General features: G+C 35.6%; 1 protein-coding gene across 6 annotated transcripts in view; it reads right to left on the bottom strand.

Annotated features, from left to right (window-relative positions):
• Positions 1-21,883, bottom strand: part of PCLO (piccolo presynaptic cytomatrix protein) — a 419,720-nt gene that overhangs the window by 46,374 nt on the left and 351,463 nt on the right. For 3 of the 6 annotated variants that reach the window (XM_043588726.1, XM_043588723.1, XM_043588721.1), the window contains 3 exons: positions 21,009-21,191; positions 5,900-6,041; positions 1,171-1,244 (listed from right to left, as the gene is read on the bottom strand). In XM_043588726.1, the coding sequence (XP_043444661.1) occupies positions 1,171-1,244; positions 5,900-6,041; positions 21,009-21,191 (399 nt within the window). The remainder of the gene's footprint in view (positions 1-1,170; positions 1,245-5,899; positions 6,042-21,008; positions 21,192-21,883) is intronic. The other 3 variants (XM_043588724.1, XM_043588722.1, XM_043588725.1) reach the window with 3 other exon arrangements.

Raw genomic sequence — 21,883 nt, forward strand, 5'->3', positions numbered from 1 at the left:
GTCACCGGTTAGGTAACAGGACCCTATTTGAAATCCAAATATGGGTTTCCTATCTCTTCATCTACTGTCATTGTGACACCGTGCCATTAATCATTCTTCTTCATAGCAGGTGATTCGGCATCATTTTCCCGGGTCCCCGTCCCTCGCTCTTTTCTTGTGTGCTATTTGCACCTCAGCTTCTTTTCATGTACAACCTGTATATAGTATTATTTGTCTTCACAGGTAATTTTAAGGATTAAATGAGATAACACATGGAAAGTACTTGGAATAGTATAAAATAATTAAGATAGTTAAAATTAGTGACAGGAGGTTCATTTGAAGAAGGAGAACAGTGCTGTCAGATCTTATCACAATATTATGAAAGATAAGCTAGTCTGTTCACCTTACAAAAACTGAATATGTGTTTGCAGAAGTTCAGGATTTTTTTTTTTGCATTTTGTTGTACATTTATCATTTGTTTAATAATACCAAATTTAATTTCAAATGAGGTTTTCACGTTAGAAGTAAGTTCAATCATTATTTTTTTCTCTAAAATGATTTTTAAACCCTTAGTTTCTTCTTAAGAATTTCCATTTTAGGGGCGCCTGGGTGGCTCAGTCGGTTAAGCGTCCGACTTCGGCTCAGGTCATGATCTCACGATCCGTGAGTTCAAGCCCTGCATCAGGCTCTGGAGCCTGCTTCGGGTTCTGTGTCTCCTCTCTCTGCCTCTCTACCTCTCATGCTCTCTCTGTCTCTCTCAAAAATAAATAAACATTTAAAAAATAATAAAAAAAAAAGAATTTCCATTTAAGTGAAGTCTCATGTTTTATTTTCTATTTGCATGGTATTTTAACAATTTTTTTTTTTCAAATTCAACAAGTGATTTGTTTTTCCTGAGAAGGTCATTGGAGTCTCTCTCCAGTCATCCTCACTCTTTTTTCTCTTTAAAACATTCAGGACCCAAAATTACTTAAAGGTTAAATATAAACAAAGAAGTTGGGAAATGGTTAAATGAAATCACAAAATAACTCTACTTTAATAGAGAACAGAGAAAATGAGGCTGTACCTACGTAGTGCTTTCACCATCACTACTTAGAAATTTACATTTCTATTCAGAGAAAACCAAAGTCAAATGCTTGCGGTGTAACATGTAGATTCTACGAGCATCCAATATTGAAAATTTGAACTTACCTTCAGCGTCTGTTAGTCCCACTCCTACCCCTGGCTGTTTTACAGGCTCTTGCCCATTCTGCCCCATCTTCCCTCTGTTTAAAAAGAAAGTAAAAAGTCATGATCTCCTAAGTGCAAACGAGAAGACCAAGTTCACAAAAATACAATGACATTATATATTCAGACCCGAGATAAATTACTCGAATGGCAAACATAAAGACAGCAAATTGCTCCGCATCGTGTTAACTTTAAAATAGGGGCTTGTTTATTATTCCTACTTAGTCTGAACATCATACCTCGAAATTCAGTGTCTCATGTGTTGACTCATTTATCAAAGATCAGACTGTCATGAAATTTTCAAATTTTGTTTTAGAATTGGGGGCTTGTGTTTTTTCCCCACTTCTAACTTAAGAAGTGAAAAGGGTTTTTATATCTTTACACTTAGTTATGATAACCTATACAGGCCCTTTGGCGAAGAGGGAAAATCTGAAATAAATAACTTACACAAATAATATTGTAATGACACAGATTTTTATTTCACTTAGTGACTTTCAGATCCTGCCTATGTTTTCAGCTGTGTGTAGCATATGGGCTTTTGAAGTCAGACCTCCTGGTCTCTGCTTCTGGCTTCACTATTTCATGCTAGTGTCATCTAAGGTGAATCTACTTAATCTAGTGAATCTATTTCTCCTTTTGGAATATAAAGATAGTAACACTAGATCGCTCCTGGGTATGAGAAAATCACATGGAAAATGCACATAAAGTCCTTAACACAGTGCCTGAAACATCGTAAAATTCAATAAATAGAAAATATTAATAAGCATCACATAATGGCTTTAGAATTCAGCCGGAGTCTACTACTCTTGGAGTTTCAGCTTCGAACTTTCTGGAAGGCCAAATCAATGAAGAATTCATGATATTTTGAGCACTCTGTGTTCAGAATATTGATAATGTAACAGCCAAAACGCTATAGGCTACTTTGTATTTCTTCAGTCATAGAAAAAGCTACATGGCGTAGAAAAGATTCTGGAATTGTCTTTATATGTACTTACGTAATATGTTCTAAAAAGAGGAAATAAAATCCCTTAAGTGTTAAAATGGGTATTTGAACAAAAGAATGCCTTGATACTATACTTGCTAGGCAATAATTCTAAAAGTAGTATTTAGTAACAACTACTTCTTACTTTCACACAAAAAAATATTTGGTTTGTTGAACATGCTGAAAATGTAATTGTATTCATTTCTTAAGAATCCAATTACATCTTACTTGAAAACTGCTCTAAAGATCCTCTAACCATTTTACAGAAAAGGTTCTGTCCATCACGAAAGAGGAATAGACATAAAATCAGAAATCATTTTATGTTGAAAGCCATCACATTCTTCCATTATGACAATTCTAGGTCAGAGGTTTAAACACAAATTTTTATCAAGTGTGAAGGACCAAATACCTGCAAAAATGTTAGAAATCATATATATACCTGTATAAAGATAGATAGATAGATAGACAGATAGATAGATATAGTCTGCATCTGAATATATACAAAAAAGTTTTGATTAGGCAATGCACAAAACTTTAATTTGTGTAATTGCTTTATTGGGACTCAATAAAAATAGACAATAACTGAAAAAAAAAATTGACTCTGCTCTAGTCCAGTCAGAGAGAAAAGCTTCATAAGTCAGTAGCAATCTCACCGTGAGCAGTCACTATGACTAGCGGAGGGAACCCAAAAAATTTGTTGCTGAGTCAAGCTCAAACGAAACGGAAAACCGTTTTATCTGACAGATGAGAGTACTGAAGAAATTACTGCCCTATATATGCCTAGGTTTAACAAAATAATGAAAGTATTTAGTAACAGTAATAAAAATAAAGTTTTGGTAATTTTTTATTTGACCTCGAGTACTAGCTTTTGAATTTTAATGGTGATATTCAACTGCAGTCTTTGTTTCTAATGAAAACTGATTTTAACATTAGGTCCATAGGTTTAAGGATTAGAGGCATTTCTAAGATTATACAGAAATTTGTGTGGCATTGCAAAGCTAACTGAAATACGAAGGAAATGTGACTGTGGGTCCCATTTGAATGAATGTAATGAACATATGTCTGTACATTCATACATAATGAATGTGATGACTGTGGGTTATGCAAGGGATGCAATTTTTTTGAATTCCCAGGAAATAATCTTCATCTCAGAACATGCTGACTACAATTTATAATTTATATTTGTTAATCACAAAATAGTTATTAAACTCTTTTTAAAATTTTATTTTTATTTAAGTTTATTTATTTATTTTGAGAGAGAGAGAGAGAGAGAGAGAGAGAGAGAAGAGAGAGAGAGAGAGAGAGGAGAGAGGAGAGAGTCCTAAGCAGGCTCCACACCATCAGCACGGAGCCTGATGCGAGGCTTGAACTCATGAACCCTGAGATCATAACCTGAGCCAAGAGTCAGAAGGTTAACTGACTGAACACCCAGGCACCCACAAATAGTTACGAAACTCTTATGTTAGCCTAAGCAATAATTGTGTTAGACACAGAAGAGTGTATAAAAGAAATACCAAATACAGCTTCTTACGTATATCCTGTAATGCTTTAGAAGAGAGAATTTTTCTTTGTGCTCGTATGGCAAAACAATAGTGTCCTAGGCAGTTTTTAAAGGCTCTGATTTATAAGAGAACAGGGAAATGGGAAAAACAAAACTGGAACGTGGCATATATGTAAAAACACATAATCTATTTCTACTTCAGATATTCAAATATTGAAGAAATAACGTGGTTTTTCTCTGGAAGTTATAACTTCATCAGCAGTGTTAAATTATTTTGAAATGTAAGGATAAATTGGAAGTATATTAAGTGATGTGTGGTTAAAAAATTACAAATTCATATGACATTCATAGCCTAGAGAGAGAAATGTAATGAATTTGCTGACATTTTCTTCCAACTGGATCATCAGAGGCAGAGAACTAATGAGATCAGACTCCTTTTAGAAATAATTTCCAGGGGCACCTGGGTGGCTCAGTTGGTTGAGCGTCCAACTTCAGCTCAGGTCATGATCTCACAGTTTGTGAGTTCGAGCCCCGCGTCAGGCCCTGTGCTGACAGCTGGGAGCCTGGATCCTGCTTCTGATTCTGTGTCTCCCTCTCTCTCTGCCCCTCCCCCGCTCATGCTCTGTCTCTCTCTCTCTCTCTCTCTCAAAAATGAATAAATGTTTAAAAAAAGTTAAAAAAAAGAAATAATTTCCAATAAAAAAAGAACTGATTAAACATAAATAACTATTGAATCCATAGCCTAAGTATAAAAAAAAGGCAAAAGATATGGACAAGTGATCCAATAAATTTAAAAAATTGAAGTTGGAAAAATATAACTTGCAAATCACAAAATAAACCCACTTCTTACTGTACGAACCCATGTCCCCATTATTTTGCTTTTGTAAGTTGAGCCAATATCTAAATATTAGAACTATTCTGGAGACTAAAAGGAAAGATTTATGAAAACCTTGACATTAAAACAAAGAGAAATCGAATTTCCGCTCCCAGAAATGGCCACGCTCAACGTGGAGAAAACGAAGGAGATCCTTTAACCAGGGTCCAGATCAGGGGTCTGCAAAGTCTGTAAAGGACCAGAGAGCAAATGATTTGAATGGTCTCTGTTGCAACTGTACTCAAGTCGGCCTCTACAGCGCAGAAGAAGTACCGGGCAACACATAAGCGAATGGGTGTGGCTTCCAATAAAACTTTATTTGTGGACGCTGAAAGTTCAATTCGTATAATTGTCATGTGTCACAAAGTGCTATTCTTCTTCTCCTTCTCCTTTTTTCTAAACATTTAAAAATGCAAAGTTTTAGTTCACAGGCCTTACAAAACCAAGTGGCAGGCTAGATTCACCGGGACCTAGATCCTGGAGATGTGTGACCCAAAGACGTTCTTGAGAACCCAGAAAACTAGTTGTCGGGGAGGAGAAGGAAAGGACTGAGGCTGAGATTTTGATATTGAAACAGATATAACCTACATACGTGTCTTAGATACTGCTAATCTTTGCCACCTCCATGACTAAACCCAGGGTAACGCGTTCTGAACACAACCTGTTTTCATTTTGCATTCAGTTTATGGTATCATCTTCTTGAGGCTTCACCTGTTACAAATGAACTTTAATCCAAGATTACCTACTGAAGACCTATGTATTGCTTGATATTTGTTCTAGAAAATAGGAAAACGCTTCAAAATCTTCCACTTTAACTGTGGTAAGATTTATCATTGAAAAGTCTATATGAGGAACCCAATAGTTTACCTATTTCAAACATGATATATGAGCTTTTAAAATATGTTTAAATCTGCTTTGGTTCAAAGTCAATTAATCTAAGTTTATCTCAAATACCACTAACGTTTGTGTTTGGTCATTGTATGATTAAAGCCTCAAGCCACTAGTAGGGCTGGACTTAATTTAGTTATTATTTTAGCAGGTTTTTTTGTTTTGTTTTTGTTTTTGTTTTTGTTTTTACTAAGTACAGATTGTACTTATTAAACAGTCCCGGAAGTGACCAGCATTCATCCTTGGAATTAACTAAATGAATCCAACCTTTCCTGAAGAGTCTCTTTTCTACGTAGGCACACACAGCTGAAGTGTTTCAGGGACAGTGACTCAGAACTGGATAATTATCTACTTATTTCCCGTTAAGTGTTAAGAAAAGCTTACTCATGATGCTGTTAACTTTGTAGTGGGGAAAAAAAAAAAGCAAGAAAGCATAAAACCCACTTACATCCTTGGAATAGGAAATAGATTAGTCTCCCCTGCAGTGCCGCTGCTTCCTTCACTGTCCACGCTGTACCCGCTGCCAAAGCTGCTGCCCGAGGAGCCGGTAGACACGGAGCTTTCTGCGGGGCGGTGATTGGTAGGCTTTGCTGCATGGTGTGGGAAGAGTCAACACCACAGTCAATCCATGAAACTCCCAGCGATCTCCAAATGCACAACTCTACGTTTTCTTCATTGACATGGATAACGACACAGCTCTAGCAAGAACTCCACACTTCTTCACCTGCCTTTCAATTTCTTTCCCTTAACCAATAACGTGCTGTGGTAACACTAAGTACTTGCATATTTTCATTGGAGATAAAGAAAAAAAAGCCCCTCAATGATGTCTCGACTTAAACCATCAGATGTTTCGAATGAGTTACATAGTAACTGTACCATGACTGTTATTATTGTTTCTACTTGTGGCTTATTTGTACAGTATTGCAATAATGACAAACAAATAAGAATTTTGACTATTTCATGGAGAAAGGAGTTTAGAAAGACTTGGGTTGATAGAAATAGCAGAGTAAGGGAAAATTGCTTATTTTCCAGATTAACCAATAATCTGTCTTTCTCCTGAGAAGTAAAGATGCAGAGTAGAACAGATGATTTCAAGAAGAGGTTGGAGAATTCTGTGCTTGTTTCTGTGTATCTCTAACAACTGTCTCTAGCGGGTTTGTAGATTTGAAGACCTTTGTTTTCCCTTCGGCATTTCTTCATTTATGATTGGGACTTGTTTCAAAAACTCCTTGAGTTTGATCTTGTGGATACAGGAATCCTTATTCCCACAGAAACATTCTAATTTTGTGTTGTATAATGCAGTGGGAGCTTAGTACCAAGACTGTTAGTGGAGTTCTAGGTTAGAGGAGATTTGGGGGGGGGGGGGAATTTTGATGCAAAAAAATAAATAAATAAACAGAAGAGAAGGCAAGTGGTTCCTCTTTTATGGAGAGAAGATTTTCTAGGCAAATTTTAAAAATTATTATGTCTCCTGCCACATGGTCAGAATATAAGAGCATGAGCTTTGATCATACGGACGGGATTTGGAATCCTAGCTCATTCTGGAGTAAACTTAAAAGGTCTCAGCTTTTGCATTGGATAATAATGGGTCAGTAATACATATCTCGACTCATAAGATTGTGACCATGAGGAGTGAAATGAAGCAGGACTTCGGTTACTTTCTCTCCCTCATCTTGTGATTTTATTTGCCATACCCCCAACCTCTTCCTCAGGGTTTTCCTATCAATTGCTGCTCCCTAGTGTCTTCGAGTATACCTAGTCCCTGACAATGACTTTGCCTTGATTCACATTCTAAGGTAGAAAAATACTTAGAGTCTCTTTCTTCCATAAATACATCCCCGTTCAATCAGGAGTTTCTTAAGCAGTTGGATAGATCCACACTACTGGGTGAATTGTGGATACTCATGTAATGATTCTCAGATACCTACATTTTTATTAAAGAGATGTATACAAACACAGTGACTCTCAATCTGGTGGGATTTTAGTCAAACCAATATATCCAAATGAAGTGAAAAATATAGACATTGTGAGGGAAACCTCTTGAGGACAGGAAATACACCATCAAGGTAACCAGGAACAAATCTTACAAAGGTTCTCCCCAATCGCCACCACTTCTTCCATTTTGGGACAACAGATTCTCTAAAGCCATCAGAAATTGTTATAATATATATTCCAGTGATAGCACTTTCTCAGAATAAGGAAATAAGGAAGAAATGCTTGTCAATAATATATCAGGCGTCTATAAATTGGGAATAGCTATTTAGAAAAAGTCTTGAATATTGTTAAATAGCCAGTCACCAATGAATTAATAGTACCCGATAGAAGTAGATTTGAGGAAACGGAATGATAGTTATAATGCTTGATATTTTCTTCAACTTATGTAGAAGAAACCCAGATGGTGTATTTAGTGTGAACTTAGAACTTTTTAAAAGGGTAACAAAAAATATAAAGGATATAGGACTATGAGATAAAATTATGAATTTTTGTAAAGTAAATTAAACTGTATAGTCAACCACATGATGAGTCAGATTAGTCAACTGGTTGTAAACAAAGGAAAGATGCCATACTTTTTGACTAGCATTACATAATCCAGTCGAGGCTATTATTAATATTTTTTAGTGTGATATTGAATGGAACACTTTAATTTCAACAACCGGAAAATCTCTATATACTATTTCCAAAACAACCCTTAATTAATATGCAGTAATTTTTAAATCCATTTATTTTTACTAGATTAAAACAATTTTCAACCAAGAGCAATCTCACAATGTACCAAAATAGCTATTATAGCAAGACTGTCTTATTTACATTTCAAAATATTCAATCTTTTCTTTGTGAGCTTTGATTTTACCTGATGCAATTTCTAGTTCTATTCCTCTTCTGGGAAATTTGAGATGTGTACAGAATGTGAAACAACAAAATAAGAAGAAAGGAACAAGGCTAGAAATAAATTTAAGGAAAGAGTTTTTCATCTTGTCTAGGTGAATAGAAATCTCATTTGGAAAGCCTGTGCAAGTGCTATAGATTTACATGCAAACAAATAATATTTTATAAGAAATATAAAAAGAAAGAAAACCAAATGTAGAGAACATATACATATATTGGAATAAGTCTAAGTCTACCGAACGTATTTGCAAAACACAATTATGCGTAAGTTTGAGTCTAAAAACATTTCGGGCAGTTAGACATTAGGTGAATAATTTAATGAAATCGAGATGTTTGGCATTACCTTAAAAACACACCTGGTGCTTTTATTCTTAACCTGGTAGGTAAGTGTAGGGTACAGAGAGTCTGACATTTGGTAGTTTCTAAAAATGAACTCAATGAAAAATGTAGAAGAGACCTCTGCTTTATACTGGGCTCTATCTACAGAGCATAAAATGCAGTCAACCATACAGAAATGCAGACATTTTGATCAACGGGTACTAAGAATCCAAGTATTTTAATAGTTCCTTATCAGATGCTTGAAACAGTGAGTATATTTACTAATTTCTTTCTCTCAAAACAGTCTCCAAATAAAAATATATCAATTCTGTTACACTGAGCTAAACCTGCATTACCTGAAACATTTTGATGAATAAAGTGCTTTTACGATTTAATATCAGAGGCTAGAGCTTCTGTGATTTCAAGAAATCTCATGATTTTAGTCACATTCTTTAGTTGGCCTCTCAAAGTCCTTTATCATCTGCTTCTTTCCAAATGTATCTCCCATCGTTCTCCTTTGTATGCTTTTCCTGGAAGCCCACTTAGACCACACACTCTGGCTCCCTTTGGTTTGGATTTTTTTTTTCCTCCTGAGCGGTTGCTGGGCCCTTTCTCTTTGTTATGCTTTTCTCTGCCCGTCACTTTCTCATACCTAAATTATACTTGTCAGTAAAGGCCCAGCTCAGATTGCACCTGCTCCGTGTATTTTCCTCATCTTCCCAACCAGAAGCGAACTCTTCTATATCCATACTCACAAAGCACAAGATCACAGGTCTGTTATTGGCAATTACCACTTTCTATCTTTGGCTGTATTTGTTACTTTCAGGATGTTGGAGGCCGAGCCTGTGTTTTCTCCATGGTAGCCTTCTTAAAAGCTTATGCTGGAACTATGCTGAGGCAACATTTAATGAAATAATAATGAAAAAATTAATAATTCTTTCCCTTAACTACATAACCATCTGAATGATTTAGTAGATATTTTACTTTTTATCCAGCTGTGTGCTCTATGCAAATCATAAATCTCTTACGAACTGCACCGCTTAATGTGGGAGGATTTTTTCCTTCATGTTTTGTCAAGGAAACTTTGGGCAATGCATTTTTTTTTTGTAGCTTTAGAAACAGAGATGCAAATTAATCTATCGTGCTGTATATAGAAAAACACAATCACTCAACTAGATGTTTTCCCAATCCTTCCAAAAGTGGCTTCATTGAAAGAAATATTTAATGATAAGATTCTAAACACGGGAGCACGAAGTTTGGTGAATTTCAAAGAAAGAGTTCATAACAGAACACGGCTATTTTATCAATGTATTTAGATTGGGAACCACCAGAGGGTGTTATCACAGACATTAGTACTTGTGCTGGCTCTACTAAATCTTGATGTACAGACAGCTGGAGAATTCTGGTTTCTATTTAAATATAAATATATTTTAAACCAATGCCATTTTTAAACAATATTTTAGAATATTAAAACAAATATGACATTCCATAGTTTTATGATCAAAATGAACAATTTGAAAACATTCTACCTTTGCTTTCTTCTTCTCTTTTAATCAGCGTGTCAGAGAGCATGGACCTATTATGCTTGACTATATTATGTGCCTGTGTCTTACACATGAGAAATGTTTATTTTACAGAGGAACTGAGATTTATTTAATAATAAAATGGATATCTGGAGCCTACATTTTTGTGTCTACTGTCTTTTTAAACTCCAAATTTCACTGTCAAGTACCAACAAGGAGAAAGAATATACCACATAAACAGATGATGGAATAAGCCCACTCCTGTGAGAAGGTTCCTGTACCCTAGAGGAATAAATCCTAGAGTTTTAAATCATTTCTGCTATTCAGTTATTGAGGGGGCATTTCAACTAAACATATTTTATCTTCTGTGAGGCAGTTCAATCTGTTTTAAATTATTTTTTGACCTCTTCATTTTCTTCAGATGCTAGATGGTTAGACATCATTTTGTTTTATTACTCCACTGTGGCTAACCTTAATTAAACCTGGTAGTGTTTTTTTGACTGCACATCTGTCTTCAATTAGTTTGCTCTGTTGGACACCCCCCCCCCCCTTCAACTATACCTAAAAATGCAGAACTATCACTGTACCTACCACACGATGGCAGCACTGTGCTCACAGTCCGTGGGTCAGAATTGTAGCCTTGACTTTATATAATTGTGGACCCAAGGAAATTAAAAAGCTGGTAAGGACTCTAGAGATAGTCCCCTCCAGAACCATCATTGCGCCTTTAGAAAACCTAAGCCCTGAAAAGATTGATTTGTTCCACGTCACACACTAATTAATGAGAGAAAGAGAGTAAAAACTAAAAAGGGCTAATCCACTTTTCTATCATATTCAATTGTCTCAGGCTGAGGTTGTGAGCTCCCTGCCTACCTCAGGGTCAGTGCTTGGGATGCAGTAGATGGCCTTGCTGCCTGTGATGTTCTGTCACTGGTTTTATGTCCTTGGTCCAACTCACAGTTATATCCAAATATTTTAGGAATCATTTCTAATGGTAGTCTAGAATTTCCCAAATTACTTGGTTGACACAGTATTAATATTATCTTCATAGATATAGTCTATAGGATGTGTGGAGTTAAGAGAACACAGTCAATAGTTATTTTGTTTTTTCCAGCAGTTTAATGACGGAACTGACGTATTTAGAGTGCATATAGTGCACTTTTGCTAGCTTTACCTTGGCGGGACATTACTTTGCTGACCTTTTCTACTTTCTCCCCACTGCCTATCTTTTGCTCTATTTCTCTATCTATTATTATTGCTGTTGTTTTTCTGATTGTTATTTTTACTAATGAGATTTTGCAGTTTTATCTCGTTCGTTGCTTTGCTTTGCATGCGAACCTGAAAAGGTCAGGTTTTAAGTTCCATTGTTACCAGCATTATTTGTTAGGTTTTCCCTTGAATTAGGTCCAGTCACATTTTTTATGTTCCCTCTGACAGATTAGGAGTATTAAGATGACATGTGGCATCGTACAAGGAGTTTAGAAATTTAATATTTTTAATGTTACCTCAGTATATTCATTATCTGATTTGGAAAAATTCTAAAGAACCCAGCCCCCACCCCAAATAGGATAGGTAGTTTCAATGCAGCTATTTGTAGGAGCTTCCACATACTTCCAAGTTACAAGTTCTTACAAACGAAAGGCTGAAAATGGATAACTCAGACTTCTATGGGTCATTTGTTTAAAATGACAGATTACTGATATATAACAAACCATGAAAAATGGAATGTTTTCCTTACAAAAATCACAGTCTGTCCCTTAAGATAGTCCATATTCATTTAGTATCTTCTTTCAGAGAGGAAGGAGATGCGATGCCTCTTAGCTATTAAGTCCCAGGAAAGATAGTAAAGCTTAGCCATGTTTGCCCTCTTCCTTCTCCACCCACATTGGCCTTATGACTGGATTTCCAAGACATATCAATATAATCAATTCAGTCTGTTTTTAGCTAATGCTATCACTAATTTGCAGGTGTTTTCCATACTTACTAATCATTCATTCTCTAGCATTAATAGGATTAATGATTACTTTTGGAAACAGAAGTATAGTAGGTAACTTCAATATAACAGTGTTTGGAAATGAGAGTAAAGCTCAGCTAATAATATCATACGATTTTTTTCTTACATAAATATATGTGATGGCTTAGTATGCTATAGCTTTTGTATTTTTGCTAGAATGTTGCCTTTTGAGTGCGTCTTCCTTTTATAAGGTTTTTGGCTCAGAACTATTTTTAGAAGAAATAAAATATTTAACTGTTTAATATTTAAATTAAATACATTAAATTCACATCAACTTTTTAATATTTAAAATAAGTACAATTCAAGTGAGGACCAAAATATCCTAGTAAATAATGGAAAAATGTTCAATCAAGATATCATAAATGAAAATTTTAAAAATTACTTGACCTGTAATAAATTTAGGCTATAATTCTAGCTGTGTCCATAGAGATGGAATCGACAAAGAAATTATTAAGTACCAAGTTTTGGTTTTGCGCTAAAATATGCTAACATAATTGTTATGTTTTTTATCTTTAAAAAATCATATTTGGAAAGGAGAATTATATTTGGGAAAGATTCAAGATCTGAATTAAGTTCTCAAGAGCAACTCTTAATTTTTCAATATCCATTTAATTCTGCTTTGAAATGCCAATATTCTCTCTCTCACAGTTGGCTTGCAAAACATGCAGGATTGTTTGAGTGGAAAGTAATTGAAAAATAATTAGTTTTGAAAATGTTCTTACATAATCCTCAAATTGATAACTTAGATCATGAATACTTAGATAACAAGAATATCATCTTTATATGGAATCCAAATAGTTTGATTTATATAAAACTTTTGCCTAAAGCAGTCTGATTTATATGACTAACGTTACAACAAACACTATTGTTTTGTATATCATTCAAATGTAGTCAATAAGCCATAGAATAAAGAGGAGTTTGGAGAATTATTTGATCAATGCGTATCTAGTCCTATGGGAACTAACCTCTCTAGTTAATTTCATTACCTTCTCTCTACCTTCTCCAAATAGATCATTTTCAAATACTTTCTTTCCTCCCTACAGTTAGCTATATCCCAGCAGACTGTAAAGATTATTAGTGAGAACGAGAGCCAGGACAAATAAAAATGTAATTAATTATAGTTCCAGATGTTTCTAAACACAAGGATGTTTGGTTGAATATAAACTTACGTCAATGACTATGCAATTTTTTCTTTTTCAATCTCATTTGAGCCAAACTCATGCTTTTTTCATTCTTCATAATTCTTCCCAGATATCTAATTGGTTATTCAATAAATATTACCAGGAATGGGGGATTCCCTGGGATAGTTATTTTCATCTGTTTTGTTCACTGTAGTATCACTAACACTTTGAAGAGGTTCTGGAACATAACACTCATTTAAAAAAGTATATGTGAGTGTGCATAAATGATGTAATATATATATATATATAATTCAGATAATATTTTCTAAAAATGATAAATATTTTCAGAATTCTTTTTTAACTTTAATTATTTAAAAACACATTAAATCCTTGAAAATTAAGAATCAAGAAATGGGTTAAGAGATAAAGAACTTAATTTTTTTCTCAAATTTGAATCAAATTTGAATCAAAATTGATCATCTTCAGTTTTTCTGACACCAACAAAATTAATTTGAACTATATAAGACCAGTAATATAGATGATACAAAAGAAGATAAAAGGAAACAATTTATAAACAATTGTTCCAATAAACTTTTTGTTTGAGATAAGGATGCAAATAAAATTTAATCTACCTGTGTAATACTCCCTCCGACTCTACCTTAGGTTAGCAACAGCTTGATTAGAGGCAACTTACCAGCAAATTTTGAAAGTAGGAAGTAACAAATATGGATATACATTCATAATTTAACCGAAATCAAGCTCAATAAAATAGTGTAAATATAAAATGAAAAATTGTCATATGTCAATCTTAATTATAAATTAACATAAGTGACAAAGGAAAGAAGGGATTCTGAAGTATAAGAGATATAAAGCATAGAAAATTCAGAGACAAATATGATAATTCTCTTTTAGAAGAAAACTCCAGTCACCCACTATCTTTGGCTCCTGGAAAAATTATGATTCTGCATAGGGATAGATGAGTGGCTCTTAAACGTTTTGATCCCAAGAGTGCTTTTACATTCTTAAAAAATATTTAAGTTCTCAAAGAACTTCATTTTATGTGAATTATATCTATCACTATTTATCATATTCAAAATAAAGAAAACTTTAAAAGAAACAGTAGACAGGCACATATTCTATTAGCCTTCAAAACCATGATGTCATCATACCTCATGCAAATGCAGGAAAACCCCACAGTTACATGAGAAAGAATGAGAGGGGAAAAGACAAATAACATCTAATATTCTTGTATTTGACCTTGTAACCCCCTGAAAGTGCCCCTAGGACACACATGGGGAAATCACTGGTCTAGATCTGCCATAAGAAACATGAAGTACAGACCATGAAAACGAGAAGAACCCAATTAGCATCAGCTATTTTTGACAGTCATCTTAAACCACTATGCACATGGCAATTATTCTACGGTAACTTTCATTTTTTATTTTATGCTTCTACTGAAAAATACCAAGCCTTTAGGAAAGTGAGCCTTTCCAAAGAAGATTTATTCTTTTTATCCTCTCTAGCTTTGGAACTTGTTCAATCCAGAACTTCACAACTGTACAGAGTAGGAATGAATTAAAAACTATAGCTATCAAAAAATGATGCTTGTCTGTTACATTTTTGCCTAAAAAGAAACCTTTATGGTATGCAGAAACCTACAATAAATAATGATATTTTGCAGGCATAAAATTATGCACATTCTTCCAAAAAACGTTTTCTCTACATGAAGACTTTAATTTTCTGGTACGTCGATAGTTGGATGAAGCCAAAAGAATGATTCAATAGCTATTTACTTTATGAAATGTCCTCCGTAGTGAGAATGCTCTACAACAAACTAAAAGTATGTAATAGATACATAGAGAAAAAAAAGTTTCAAATACATATATATATATATATATATATTTACCCACTTTTTATATCTCTTTGTATAGATTCCAAATTCATTTTATATAAAGAGTTGGATAAAATTATAATGTGACCTATAGAACTTCAAATAATGTGGTTTGAGTTTGAAATACGTTCATGAGGAAAAGTGGATTTTGTTCCTGTGCTCTTTCAAGAATAAATATAGCAGAGGGGCTCAGTCTGTTCAGCATCCAACTTTGGCTCAGGTCATAATCTCATGATTTGCGAGCTCAAGCCAGCATCAGGCTCTCTGCTGTCAGCACAGAGCTGGCTTTGGATCCTCTGTTCCCCTCTCTATTGGCCTCTACTCTGTCTTCTCTCTCTCTCTGAAATAAACATTAAAAAAAAAAAGAAAGAATAAATATGGCAGAAATTACAACCCAATGTTTTTCTTATGTTTTTTTAAAAAGGGTCCCGTGCTCCTGACTAAGTATTTTCTTCTTAAACATTTATGTTTTTGTTTGATTTGTAATATCAATATTTTGATGAGATACTGTTCAAGTTACTAATTTAATTAATTTTTATCCTTCAGTATCTTTACAGAAATCTTTGCCTTTCAGTATCTTAAAATACACCGAGGTATAAAGCTATGGTTATCTACATTAATCCTATTCACATATCTAAACGACTCAACACCCCAATCAAAATTCTGCATTTCTGATACAGTATGTTTTCATTTAAAATCAGTAAGTATTTCTTTTGGCTCCTCAAGGATTAATTGTATATTTACATATTCAACACAGCAATGAAATAAAAAGAAAAGAGGGTATTTCCAGAGCCTGGCTCAGTACACATTCCTTTCATCCTATCCCATTCACTAATTCCACCCCCCACTTCCCAATTATCTTGCACAATGGAGAATGGGTGAAAGATCATGGTTTTAGATAATGTAATACATGCGGATGAAAAGTGGAAAAAACCAAGTAATTCATGGATAGGTATCTGGATTTAGGCAAGACTGTCACGTAGCCAGATGGTGCTTTGGCATTCCTCTGCCTCTCCTTAGGTGGCATTTCCCGTGATTCCATGATCCCTCCTACCCAGGTGATAACACCCCCAGCCCCATGCTCATATTGTACCCTCTGTCCAAGGTCCCGCACTGTGTCCCCATCAGCCTTCTCATGCTTCATGCTTCTCATTTCTTTCCTCCATCAGCATTTACTTGCCTGTCTCATTTCCTCAGGGTCCTGCTCCCTGGTGGTAATTTGATAAATTAACTTTTTGAAAATAATTTCTTCAAGCCTAAGTAGTTTGCATTTAAAAAATTAAGTTTAACTTTGTTAAAGATGTGTCATAAGTAGCATTTGAGGGACTGTGGCATGTTACAATTAGATCATGTATTATTAGTCACATCCAATTATATAGGCCCAGAGCGACATCATTTGACTAAGGTGCAGCAGTACTGAAATTAAGTTTGATACCTAGATGGGCCATTTGGTCTTGGAATTCATGGCAGATGAAATGGACATATAAATCCCCAGTGTGAACCAGACATGTGGATGGCTCAGTGCAAACCCATAGCAATTACTGGAAAAGAACAAAAGTACCCAGTGATGGTAGATCAGCGGATTCATCTTTGTGAATAAATATCCATAACCAAGAGACCGTGTCTCATGGTCAGGGCTATACATTTACTCTCTGTGACTCTGCATGTATAGCAGAGAGATTTCTGGCAATAAATGTCAAATAACTACTGAAAGAGTAGAAAATGCATCATCAATCATTCTACGAAAATCTGGCATCTCTTAAATAAAACAAAACTTTAGAAGAGCATTTTGATCTTTACAGACAACAAGGAAAACCCTCACCCCCAGAGAAATAAGCACAGAACTTTGAAAGCTGAAATTATACAATTTGATCCCCTCAGATTTTGTTGGATGTTTGCTGTGTTCACATCATTACAGTTTCAATTTTGTTTCCATTGTAAACTACCCAAAGTTGTATTCCAGCTTTTTTACATGAACACATTGAAATGAGGAATGCAAATCTGTTTTTATTAACCTCTTACATACGTGAATGAAGACTTCACTTCCCAATGAACTCACTTTGATTTCTCTTCTGATTTCTCCTTGACTTCCTTTTGGACCCTGTCCTTCCCAGAAACAGAGAATGCTAAATTCTTTCTGACCAAAAGGAACCATCAACCTCCAGTCAGAAGAGAATGGGACACTGATTAGCTACCACCTTCTGTAACCAACAATCCCTTCTACTCCCAGTGCCCACCCAGCTTCCCAGCCCAGCCACCCCCTGCCACTTGCCCAAGAGAGCACCTCCCACAGAGTGATGGCTTAGTAAGAGTTCACCACGGCAACGTGCAGATATGAAACTCTTCTTTGACAGCTGCTGAAAGTGAGCCTGACTGAAAGCGGAGTTTCCAGCAGTGAGGTCTGTGGAAGTAGGTTTCAGGCTATTCTCCTATAACTCGGCCACACTTAGGAATGCTTAATCTTAATTCCCTTGCACAATTTACTCCATGGTTCATCTGCTCCCCTAACCTCTCCAACCCATTCCAGTGGCCCTTAACTCATTGCCTGGGGTGGAGGGACATTTCTCCTCAGCCTGTAGTACTGGTTCTAAAGTTACAACTCACCTAAAATCTTAGTAGCAAGCAAAAATAGCTCAGAAATTTCAAAATGCACTTAAAATGTGATATATTTGGGGTCAACTAAGTTCATGTTTAAGGTTTAAGGAATGCTTCCATTTGTTTTAGTTTGAGCATGGCTTAGAGAAAACTGTTTTCTAAAACTCTGCTCTTTGGTTGCTCCCACCTTCTGAAATGGCACAGCTTGTGTTCAGCCAAACCAACTGGCTTGGAAAAAAAAAAAAAAAAAACCAAACCTTTGCAGGGATTTCTAAACACAAAAGAGTTGTTTAGGCATCAGGATTATCTGGCGCAATCTGTCTAATCTTTCTCTTCAGGTTTCCCAGCGTGCACCTAAACCCTGGAGGGAGAAAGTTCTCTCTGGCTCACTCCATAATTCTTGCTTGACCCATATTTTATGCTACTCCAAGCAAAAATCTGCTGAGAGGCTCACAATATATATATACACACACACACACACACACACACACACACATTTGAACGGCTCTTTAGGGACGATTTTGTCACCCTTGATAGAAACGATTACAGATGTACACAGAGCCTTACAGACTCTGCTTACTGCCACACTGGGCTTATGCATGACAGGGTTTTATTTCCTTGTTTGTGGCAGCTTCACTCCTGGCCTTCAGAAAAGAGGGTCATGTAGGTACAGTAAGTCTAAATTGTACTCTGCCATCATTTCTAGCAAACTCTAATCATTTGTAAGAAGTGGAACAATAAATAACATATATGTAAATGACAATTGTTTTATTGAAAGAAGAGTTTGATTTCAAAGGAGACAGAGTATTAAAAAAGCAAAGGTTTAGGCCTCGTAGCAAAGGTCAGGTTGCCAATTCTAGGAATTTCTGGGTGTGTATTCTACCCGTGATCCTAGCCATCTCTCTGACTGCTCACTCAGAAGAAAGGGATAAGGTGATCTTCAGTGAAGACCTCATCTACTAGGTGTGATCAAATGAGAAGATGGCTGACAACATACTTGGTATAATGTGAAGAACTATTCAAATGAAGGGCAGGATTATCAGAAAGCAGATGGGACTATATGGACTCCATTGTGAGGTTTGAAATGGAAGGCTTTTATCTGAACACTTAAAATTAATAATACTTATGTATGCGGTTAGAGAATAGGAACCCGTTGGCTCTTTGTACGTTTACATCTCAGACCAGTTTTTCTAAGCTTTCAACTAATGGCACAGCATTTTATATAATTTGATCCTATAGCATGTTTACCACCAGTTGTTTGGCAAAATGCATGGCTGAATTATATTCTTGGTGCATTTACGGTAGCAGGGAAATAATTATGTTTCACAAAATAGACACTTTCTTTATCATCTGCTAATACAAAATTAAACAAGAAATGTTCACCACGGCATGTTATCTTGATTATTTCAGTACAGAATGACTTCAGTATTCAGTCACGGCACCTTAAATGTATATGAATATCTGTTACAGCATTATTCAAATAAAGGGAACTAAAAGCATTTTGCTATAGATTTTAACCATATCTAGAAAAAACTCAGACAAAATATTCTATAGCAATACTTATATCATGATCATTAAAAATAGAGTGTGAAATAAGGGAAGCATTTGACTACTGTGACCTTTATCATTATGGACTATCTGAAGTAAGAAAATGAGTAACATTAAGAAATCCACTGAACTTATCTGATGGAAGAAAAAGTCACAGGTGGGATTTTAAGTACTTTTGGAAAGTACTGGTAAGCTAAGTAGAAAAGGGTAACCGTGCAGAGGTGATAATTACCAGGCTAATTTAGAAAACATCACTATGTTTTATGCCACAGGTACTTTCCACTGTCCCAAAATATCTGATTCGTTGGAACAAGAACCTATTATAAATTTTGGTTTTCAGAGAATAAAGAGGAATGCAATAGGAAAGTATAAGGCTTGATTTTAATTTGGTGACAAGTAGAGAATCATAAAATCAAGTACTTTAGGGCTAGAAGGGACATAACGGAGCACTAGTATCCTATTAAAAAAAAACCTTCATTTTACCAATGTTTTTGAACTAAATTCAAAGACAATTTTATAGTCGCCCTCATTTGATTTTTGTCACTGGCAGTAGCACTCTTTCTTGGGAAAAACTGCTGGAATGCTGGGGTCAGGTTAGGGATGGATGCAAACTTGCTTTCCTTTCTGAACACAGCTTTCTGGAATCAAGTTTACATACACCCACCCACCCAGAGCGAGGGCTCATGGGATTTGTCTTCCTCCAAACAGAAACCTGGGAAGACCGCAGAGTAGATCAGATGTTCGAGCAAGACATAGCAGAAGTATCACTGAGCAGCCCAGCCCCTATCACTTACTTACATGTTTATGTACGCTTGGTGCTTATTTAGCAGTAATTTTCCATCTAGCTAATAATGTTTCAGACATAAAACTTTGTTCTGCTCCCCACATGGTCTATCATTAGAGATCTCACTAGCAATGGAACAAGAACTATAAATACTCTATTGCAAGGAATCAAATGAGAAAGCAAAAACTGACACACTCATTTTAAGCTGCATCATATAACAATGGCTCAGAACCCAGTAGTTTATGAATGAAATAAAGATACTTTATTTATTACACAGGCACTTGGATATTCACATGCCCAACACATCTGATACACTTAACAACTATGGAAACATGAGTGGAAAATCTCTGTTTGTAGGATCAAGAGAGAACTTTCACCATGTAAAGGTGAATTAGTGCATTAACAATTTTTCCCTTACTTTCCTCTAAGAATTTCCAAAATCCACTGAATGTTTAAAAAGTTACACTTGAAATAATATGCAACAGACACTGATCTACATTCCAACTGGTATGCTAGTTCGAATTTTGAGCAGTTTAAACTTTTATCACAATGCAACATATTTATAGTCATGCTTGAACAGATTAGGTTAGTAGCATGCATTCCATTCTGCAATATGAATATTGTTAATCTATTTCCCAACAGAAGTCAAAAGATGCCCAGTGCATAGAAAAATACAAATCACCGTAGTCAATATATCATGGGACTGATTTTGGGACTTACACAGCGACAAGGAAGTCCTGAAATGCCATGCCCACAAAAGCACATTAAAAAGGGGATAAACATATTTTATCAGACAATGTCTAAAAATTAAAAGAGGAAGGCTTTAAATTTGGGGGATGTTCTCGCTGTGTGCTTTGAATAGCGCCTTTCTGCTCACCTCCTTCTGGCTTGACTGGTCCATCAGACATCACCTTCCTGAGGGCTAGCTGGCTTTGGTCTTGGTTGCCATTGGCTGGTGGAGGCAGATTATCAGACTGAGTTCTTTGAATGGGGAGGATTCCTGCTATGCTGTGTCTGTGCTGCTTCCTGGCATGATTAGACTGACCGCTTTTATGTGCTGCTGTGGCAGTGTGGGTGAAATGGAAACCCAGAGTATGTATCCTCAGATGGAACCAGCTTAAATGTTACTCATGCAAACAGAAGTGATCTTTTGCTCTCTTTAAATAAGGTGGGTTTTCAAATGCCAAAATGACACCACATGCATAGCACTAAAGGGGTTAAAACTGGCTGTTTCTTTGGAAATGAAGACTTTGGGACGTGGGGATAACATCAGTCTATGTCCATTGTCTGGCTGATGTCTCTTGGAAGGAACAGTGCACCTCCATTTGTAAAATCTCTGTTCTTACTAAGTTTTGATATATCAGTTGACTACATTTTCATAAATTAAATGAAAATACAGCAGTTAAGATGGGTGGATTGTTATTCTTTAATTGATATCTTGACTGTCCTAGGATCCCCAATGGTTAGGAAAAAAGTAACCAATAAATTCACTGTTATCATACACAAAGTGTGATCCAACGAAATGGACCCCAGTGTGTTCCTTAAGGAGGTCACACTGCCTCATCACATATGTTTATACATATATTAATATTATGTAATTTTTTGGAAATATGAGACATGATTTTCTTCACAGATTTTTTTTTTTTTGTCAAACGATTAGCAAGTGTCCCACATGGAAAGCTACAATACTTCACGTGCATAATCCATTAAGGTATTTAAGCTTGAAGTGTCTTTTCCCCCTCCAGGTTCGAG

The sequence above is a fragment of the Prionailurus bengalensis genome, chromosome A2, assembly GCF_016509475.1.
Source record: "Prionailurus bengalensis isolate Pbe53 chromosome A2, Fcat_Pben_1.1_paternal_pri, whole genome shotgun sequence".
Lineage (NCBI taxonomy): Eukaryota > Metazoa > Chordata > Mammalia > Carnivora > Felidae > Prionailurus > Prionailurus bengalensis.